This window comes from Empidonax traillii, unplaced genomic scaffold (assembly GCF_003031625.1).
Source record: "Empidonax traillii isolate 1590-97213 ecotype Southwest subspecies unplaced genomic scaffold, ASM303162v1 scaffold3058:size15928, whole genome shotgun sequence".
NCBI classification, from domain to species: domain Eukaryota; kingdom Metazoa; phylum Chordata; class Aves; order Passeriformes; family Tyrannidae; genus Empidonax; species Empidonax traillii.
The window spans coordinates 6,762-15,928 of record NW_020958251.1 but is presented as its reverse complement, the minus strand read 5'-3'; the positions used below and the strand labels follow the sequence as shown (position 1 = coordinate 15,928).

At 39.1% G+C, this 9,167-nt stretch overlaps 1 protein-coding gene across 1 annotated transcript; it reads left to right on the top strand.

Annotated features, from left to right (window-relative positions):
• Positions 1 to 6,668: 6,668 nt before the first annotated feature.
• LOC114072357 (anoctamin-3-like) lies at positions 6,669 to 8,810 on the top strand (the record flags this gene model as incomplete). Its single annotated transcript, XM_027910262.1, has 3 exons — positions 6,669 to 6,677; positions 7,661 to 7,861; positions 8,739 to 8,810. Coding segments are annotated over exons 2-3 (271 nt in total), but the record flags the coding sequence as incomplete, so codon positions are not given.
• Positions 8,811 to 9,167: the final 357 nt, after the last annotated feature.

The following is a 9,167-nucleotide window of genomic DNA, read 5'->3' as shown; positions in this document are numbered from 1 at the left end:
ATTTTCCCCCCCCCCCCCCAATCTATTCTGGCAGGAATTCAGTTCTTTAATTAGTTCCACTGCAGCACTTTTCCCGTGGAAATACTGTAAGCCTTAGCCAGGTCATTGTCCTGAGCACTTTCTGCCTGCCAGCAGTTCTCCCCTGGAGTTTTGCAGGCATCAAGGAGAGGGATTAGGGTTAAGGGTTTTTTGGTCATGACTGAATATACAGTGACCAAAATAAGCGACTTCTTTTTTTTTTTTTTGGAAGTAGGGAAATGCCTAAGCACTGTTCAGGGCAAGACTTGAAGCAGCACCGTGCTTGGGGTGTGTTTGTCATTATTAACCAGTGATTCCTAATTTTGGATCAGTTTCTGGAACTGAAATCCAAGTTGAAGTAATCTGGCAGGTTGCTTGTTTTGTTGTCCAGTTCCCTCACGTAGGTTTGCACACAAGTCTGAGGAATATTGTTTTTTTACTGCTCTGCTGACTGAGCAGCTCTTTTAAACTCTGATTTGCTCTGTACAATGCATTATCCTGCTTACCAGAAGCAGATCTCAGATGGGTTTTATATGTAGTTCTGCAGAGACAAGTGCAGAAAGCTGAGGAAAACCAGAACTTTGTCTTTGTATTCCTACTGACTTTTTATTTAAGTCCACAAAACAACACAGCTGGGTGTGTCTTTCCTCTTAGCTGACCATCTTTATTGTTGCATCAGTTATCATCAGAATGAGGTCATAGGACCCCACTTCTAACTTGCTGACTTCTACCTTGCCCAGCCACGACAGAATATAGAATGTGAATAAAGACATTTCACAATCCATCTTTCTCAGAGAGGAGCTGTTTGCTATCAGGCTTTTCATCTCCTAAGGTGAAAAGGGAATGGAGCCACTTGGATGTACAAATGAGAGAAGGCCCCAACATCTTTGAGTTTTATGCCTCCTTGGGCTGCTCACTCCAGTTGTTTCCTCTTTTGTTTGGCTAGCAAATAGATGTTATAACCTAGGTCAAAACCCTTGATGCTTATTTATTTCGTGCTTAGTGCATTTAAGCCCTATCTTGCTCTATTAAAAGGCAATATTGCACTGTCTTCCTTTTCCGTAACCTCATTATGTTGTTGCTAAATCAACTCAATTTTACCAGTGCCAGTCTCCTGAGGCTGCTGTGAGAAAGCATTTTCTGAAGGATTCCAAGAGTGAGGCCTGGGGAATAGGCTGCTTTGATGAGGTCATACAGCCTTCCCAGAGATTCAATGAGTTGTTGGGTTTGGGGGAGAAAACGGAATGTTTTGTTGGTTTTCTAGTGGTTTTTTTGGCAGATATGTTTACAACAGCTCTGGAGATTTTCCAGACTAGTCAGCAGCCTTCTGAAGCCTTCTAATTCCCATGTTCAATTAAGGACAAAAATATTTTGCTTTATTTGCGTGCAGGTATTATTGATTAGCCAGGCACCAATTGCCTTCTGTTAAAATTAGACTTTATTTTATGTAAGGCCAAGTATTCACTGAGATACATTTTATAGAAGGTATTGCATAAAGCTTCAGATTGTAATCCATATTTAAAAGCTATTTCCTTTTCTTAACTGTGCTTTTAAGGGTAAGAAGGCCCCCGTGGCAAAAAAAAAAAAAATGCACTCTGCTTGTGTGAACTGTTCCTTACTTTAAAAATGGTATTTCTCCCACCTTGGTCAGCAAAGATCGAAAGTTTTGGCTGTTATTTGCAAATAACAATGGACACTTAAAAATGCCTAATGGGCATCTCACTAACATGGGTAATGTAAGCAAAGTGTATAATTTTGTTAGTAAGAGTGATCATGAGATAATCTCATGTTATGTACCAAGTGAACAGTATTTAACATTTTAAATCTGTCCTTAGTGATGCAGTACTAAGAACAACATCTTGGATTTAATTTGATTACAGTTTTCGTAGGGAAAAAAAAATTAGTTTTCCTTTCAATTTTGATGTTTTTTCAAAATCTGTAAACTAAAATCTGTTTTCTTAAAAGTGATTTCCTTGTGTAGATGATGAGAAAATGAAGTCTTAAAGCGGCTCTCAATCAGATATACAGACAGAACTGTGTCCTGTATTAGATAATCAAGGAAATTGGATGAAGTAAGAAAAGGTGAGGATGTGAAAAAACTGCTATTTTCAAGAATTAGCTGATTCATAACGACTCCAAAGTAGGTAATGCAGTAGGTGTTGCTTGGGATTACTAACAGTTCTTTAGTGTCATATGCAATCCATGTCCTATAGGGGCCTCAAAACCCAAGAGCTCTTGCGGCCAAGACACAGCCCCAGCGTAAAAGGAGCCTTTGTTTTTTATCTAGTTCTGTGTGCACAAGGTGGAATAGGAGTGCTTAGAGATTCCATGAGATAAATGCCTTTATTTCCCCCCTAAATCTCAAAATAGATTTCTAATCGTGTTTCCATGTAATGGACCTTAAATGTTATAGAATATATATATATGTATATATACAGGTGGTCTAATGTTTGAGTCATTAATCACTAGCAGTTCAGTCTCTTTAAAGAAAGCAAAACACCAAAAGGCCAAAACGGTGTATTTGGAGAAAAAAGGAAAGGTGGGTACCAGAATTTTTGTGTGACCCAGTGTTTATCTAGCTGTACAGTGGACACTGTGAGAGACAATATTGAAAGCTTCACTGGAATCCAAAGAGATTTCATCAGCTGGCTTCCCTTGGTCAATTAGCTGGGTTACTTTATCATGGAAAGAAATCAGTGTGGTAAGCAGGACTTTGCCCTCCCGAGAAGCTGTGCTGGCTGTGACTGATGACTGTGTCATCCTTCAGGTCTTTTCATTACCTCCCTGAATAATATCCTGAACAATTTTACGAGTCACTGAAGTGAGATTGACAGCCCTGTAGTTTCCAGGGTCATTCTTCTTGCCCTTCTTGAAAACTGAGACAGCATTTCAGTCAGTGGGGACCTCTCCAGATGCCCAAGAGCATTCAGAAATCATTGAGAGAGGCCTCAAAATGACATCAGCCGGCCCTGAGTATCCTCAGGGGAATCCCATCAGGCCCCATAGGGATACATCTGGAGCAGCAGATCCCACACAAGTTCAGGGTCAGCTGGGAGCTGATCATTCTCAAGGCCTTTGTTCTCCAGCTTAGGACACTGGGACCCCCTTAATCTGTCATCAGTATTGAAGACAGAGGCAAGGAAAGATGAAACATATTTATACTTTCTAATTTTATTTCTCTCATCCTGTCAGTTAATTATGTAATTTCTATCCAGGTAAGAGTTTTTAAAGGAATAGACTTCACTTTAATTTTCCAGCTGATCATTACAGGACACAATAGACACATAGGCACCATATGAGAGCAAGGCCAACCTCGTGCTGTATTTAGAAGGAGAGGTTTGAGCAGCTTCCAAGTGATTCCTTAATTCTGGCAGCTGAATTTCCTGCTACTTCTACAAGGAAATAGGACTTGGTTTCACTGGCTGGAGTGTGAGAGGTAAATTTTGGAAGTGATGTCGTTTCTCATTCTCTGTCAAAGCACTGGAGTATTTAAATGAAAGGAATGTCTTCAGCCTTCTTTAAATACTTAGATTTTTTTTTCACACTTTTGGTTTGTTTCCCCTGGCGCAGCTGGGAATCCCTGGGTGAAGATGATGTCTCTGGAGAGCAAATAGAATTCTGAATTGATGGGGATATCAAATGCCATCCCAAACACAAATATAAAACTTAAAAATAGGAAAGCAGTTACTGGTGAGTTTTCTTTTCCAGTCGAGTTCTCCAGGGATCACTTTTAACCCTAGCTGGTATTTTTAGCAGTGAGCTGGAAGGAAAAGTGAAATCATCACTGCACTAGAGTGTGCAGGTCCTGAGTGCTGAGTATCTCACTGAATTGAGTGCTGGCCAACAACAAGCATTTCAGCACGGAAGTTGGAACTTTTCCTGGGAAAAACAGTGTCTGAGGGATTTTTATTTTTGCAAAGGGCAGCTGTTTATAAATTAAATAATTGTCCATGAAAGGCCTATAGCCAAAATGGCTAATGGGACTTCTAATCTTCTGTTTTTGTGGCTGCTGGAGTGCTCATGGAATGTTGAGTGCTGCTCTATTGTCAAGTCAGAGGAAAAAGCTGAAATATTGATAGGGTTCCATTATGCCTTCCTTATAGTGCTATGCTGAAGTGCTTTCTAGATAGCTCATCAGAAAAATAAATTTAAAAAAACCACAACACAACAGAGGTGATCCAGTATAAAAATCTATGGACTATTTAAGTGCAGTAATAGCTTTCTCTTGATCTGATGGATGAGGTACTATAAAATAAGAATTAGAAACTGAAGCTTGCACAAAATGTTACATACTCTTTACAAGACCTGTGGGGAAAAACATCACCAGCTCTGAAAACTGTTATACCGGGTTGCAGTGTTTAAATCACTAATTGAATTGACTTATTTAATAACAATTTTTAAAATCGAATTAATTAATTATTTTAAGCCTTGTCGTGTCTGTGTGCCTCTGTGTGTCTGTGTTTTCTGGGAGAACTTTCAGATAATCCCATCAGTTCCTTTGTCTTTCCTTGGCTCCTTTCAGCCATATTTAGTGGGTGGCTCGTGTTTTCTTTTTCTTCTGAAGAAAAGGTTTGATTAGTTTTTTCCAGCTAATAATAAGACTTTGAAAGAGTCTTAATATAATTACAACACTTGATGCCGTGGTGGGATTTTTTTTCCCCTGTAGGAATAGAAAATGAAGATAGAGGTTATCCAGTATTATATTTTATATAAAAAAAGGGAAGTATGGATGACTTACTCAAATACAGGTCTAATATGTGGAAATCAATACCCTTTGTATGTGTCGAGGTCTTACAAATAGATAAGAAAACATCTGCTCTTAACAAAATAAGTTATTATTCGTTGTTAAGTATCTCTTAGTTAAGGTTTTTCAGAATTTAATAGAGTAATTATCCTACATTAAGGTTTTGTTTTGTAGAATGCAGCTGCCAATCAGAGTGAGCTTATTCTTTAACAGGATTTGTTACATCCACTGAGTATTGAAAACTAAATGGTCTCCCAAACTGAGCTTTCACACTTGGCACTGTGAAAATGTTTTCACATTTAACCTAAATGTCATGGAAAGTGTTGCAAGCTTTTCTTCAGAATTTATGTGATTAAAGATTCTGATTGTTATGATGCCATTGACAGAAACATTCGGTATTTATCAAGTATATTATTGATATTCAGTGTGTTTTCTGAATGACATTTTAGGTGGTGATACAGGGTATGTGAAGGCAAAGGCTTTACAAAAGTTTTTTTACAAATAAGAAGGTATTTTTTTCAATCACACTTGTGATGACATGAGTGTAGAAACCCAGAATAAAAGGAGTTAGAGTGTATTAGCATTGGGTTAGCATACACTTTTTTTCAGCTAAAGTTAGGAGCAAATAAAAGGCTTTTTTTTTTCTTGCTAGTACTGAAATGATCCACTCTGTCTGCATTTCACAGAATGAGGCATAAAAAATTTTTTCCTTTATTTTTCTCATGGCCAAAATGTGGAGACCTGTGAGAGCTGGCTTCATATAGAGTCCTTCTAGATCAGCATAACGTTGGGCAGGCTTTAAATTGTGCACACCAATTTCACAATCAGAGAAGCTCCATCTTTCCTGCCTGCTCTGTCAGGAAGCTCTGAGATGTAGTACAGCTGTCTGTTCTGGCTTTGAGCCATGGAGGGATTTGCCTCAATAACAGGAATCCCCAGCATCCCCTTGGAAAGAGACCCTGCCAAGGCAGAAGTGATAAAATATAACAGGCAGGATCTGATTAAACTGTAAACTTTAATTACCTTTTTTGCCAATATGAGGAACTTCTATATTCATGCTATAATCGTTTCCGTGCTCGTGCTAACTGCCAGAGGAATATTTTGCAGGGAAAAAACAAATAAATACAGTTCTAAAAAGAAATATATATTTTTTTTTTTTTTTAGCTAAGTGTATACATATCAAGTATTGCACATCCAAATATCCCTGAACAATCAAGGTCTGTGGAGTAAAGTTTTAGTGGGAGAGATACAGTCTAGAAAACACCCCTGTGGCCAAGTGAGGAAGGAATAAAAAATCAGTTTAGTGACCCGGTTGATGATGTCAGCCACAGGTGTGCCAGAGCTGGGTGAGCACTGGCATGCAACAGCAAATGCCACCAAAACCAGCATATGGTAAAACAGTCCTCTGACACAGTAGCAGAGGATGAATTAACTTGGTAAATTTTAATCGTGAAGGTCACACCTCTGCCTGACAGCGAATCTGCTCTGAGGTTACCTTGCTGTGACTCACGTTCTTCAGGCAGAAGCAGCGTGGTGTTAAGTAATCCGTTTGAAATGACCCAGGGGAATACACAGAGAGAGAGCAAAAGGGGGAGGAACAATTTTCTTTTAAATTGAGGCAGTGCCTCATCACAAAAAAATCATACTCTTTTTTTCTACACGTATCACTTAAATTGTGGTTAAAATTGAATGGCAGCGTGTTACTTCCATTACTGTAAATTTCTTGGGTAATAGGTGATTCATCTTGCTACACACAGTGACTCCAGCACAGAAGTGAGAAACATTTCTTTTTGGCAACGTGAAATAATTATGCAGTGGGGTCCGTAGTTACTGACAGCCTATCCCTGCTGAGGAAATTGATCATTAAAACCCTCCAGAACATTTACGAAGACGCTGAAGAATACTTTTAGTGCAGGTAGCTCGGTGTGCAGCTGCAGATTGAGCCCTGGGTGAACTGCTGACCCTTTGCACGATAAAGCTCACGGGCACCTGTGGGTTCCTTTGTTGGGGGGGCACCCAACTCTATCTGTTATTCTGTTGCTGCACCTTTAATTTTTGGCAGAGGGCAATATTAATGTATTTTTAATCCTAATCTGTGTGTATATCCTTGTTCATCGAGACATCCCAGACATTTTGCAGGCTGCATTTTTTTTCTTCTGTGGTGTCTTTCCACAGCATTCCCTTTGACAGGAGAGGCAGCAGTCTCTCAGAGGTCACAGGGCATTAATTCTTGATGGAATCACCTGAGGCATCTGGACAAGGAAGTAGCAAAGATTTCTGATGTTGGCTTCGGACTGTATTCACTGGATCTGCCTGGGAGGGAGGGAGTTGGTTTTCTTCGTAGCAGCCTGTATGGTTCTCTGTTTTGGATTTTTCTCACTTTTGCTTCTCCCAATCACTGAGGAAAGCTACTTAGTTTCTTCCTATCTCAGAAACACCTCTTAAGAGTGGGGCTTTTTCCAAAGTGTTGTGCCAGCTGTTTTGTTCCAGCTGACTTTGGAATGTTGGGGGTTTTTTGACACGTTTGTTAGTGCTTCTACGATGTTTTTTCACAAAGGTTACCCCAGAGGTAGAAGTATTAAGAGCATTAATGTTTCCATAATGGTGAAGGGAAAATTTTTGTAAGGAAAACGTAAGTATTTTACAGAATGTCATACCTTTGGCATCTGTATTTTAGTTTTGCTTTTTTGTTGTTGGGTTTTTTTGTGTGTTTTGTTTTGTTTGGGGTTTTTTGTTTGCTTGTTTTTTTTTAAACTCTTCAAACCTTATAGTGTGACAAAACATTTTTGTTTAGTAAGAGGGTTGCTTATGAAGTGGTTTCATAATTAGCTATCTTTCTTTGTCGTGGCCTAACATGGTAGAGCTTATTATTTCATTTTTCTTCTGGCTTTTTTCCAGGTATGAATACAAGCAAGAGTGAAACAGTGAAAGACCATCCATTAAAACCTTCTAGAAGATCTATGCCATGCCTGGTCCAGAGCCAAACACATCCTCAGAGCCTGAGCAAGCATTCCTCATTCCTGCAGCCAAACCGTGTCCAGCCACAGCCTCTCAGTGCAGGGACATCGACAGCGACGGTGGATGTGGTGTCAGAACGAGGTAGGAGGCTTTTCTCTCTCAGGAGATTGTTCCAACACTGCTAAGCTTTGACTTGTTTGGGTATCCGCAGTTTACTGGAGAAATGTTTTTGCACAAAACACCTACACGTATCGTAGTACCAGGTTCTTGAGTGAATCCTCATTATGTCCGAAGTGAGGCTTTAAATTATTTTTATTCTGCTTTTCTCAGTTAGGATATTATTTCCTTCTCACTGGAAACAAGACAAGAAAGTGCTCAGGTGTGCTGGGGAAGAGCGTGAAGGTTTCTGTGGTCTGTCCTAGGAGAGGGAGAAAAAATAAATTGTAGGCTTCTGGCAAAAGCTGTCTTTAAGTAAGAACATGTAGGAACAGATGCATTCATTCATCAGTGGCAGAACCAGGGAAGAGTGGTATGGAGAAAATGAGAGCGAAGGCAGAAAATCCCTCTGAATTTGTGTTTGTACTGGAATAAGGAACTAGTTGGGTTTTTTTTTAGGATTTCTGATTTAATAGACAAACATGCCTTATCAGAGAAACTAGTCCAGTTGGAGATCTCAGTCACTGTGTGTTGCCTGTGGCCAGCTACTGCCATCCACTCTTGCCCAGCTGTGTGTGAACCTTTATCTGACTTTTGCTACTAGATTTTGATAACTCTCTTTCCTTAATGTTGATAGACATAAGACACTAATTATTACTCTAGAAATCTATTATTTTACCAAGATAAAATTCTCTCAGGAATAGAGTGGAATTCTTCATTACAGTGACCTTGTTATTTTTTCTACCAGTGGAAAGTGCTCTTCAAAATTTTCAGTGTAAAAGTTTTAAAACAACTTCAGAAAGTATATCTTTTAGTTACAAAATACATCGGAATGCTGATATGAATGTTGCCTTTATTACAGCTAAAGTGGTGGAGACTTTGGAAAACAACTTGCTTAAGTTGTCTAATACAGAATATGGTGATCCATTTTTAGGTAAGTTGCTGTCTGAACTGAAATAATGAAAATCAATGATTATTCAGTTACACTTGCAGTATTTAAGAGTGGAAGGGCCATATGTACCCTGAACTAAAGAAAAGTGTGCTGTCATAAATTTCCTGATACCGTCTCACCTTTCAGACTACCAGTAAATGGGGATTAAAGACAGAGAAGTGTCGTACATTCGGTGTATCCTTTTCCCATAGCAGTCTTTCATAATGCAGTCACTTAGAGGCCTGTATTTCGAATGCCTTTGAAGTTGTTATTATTCAGTTATTATTCTTGTGTAGTCATGTTATTCAGTGTTATTTTGCCTGCAGCTCTGTTGTTGTTCTTGTTTTGGGGTATTCTTAT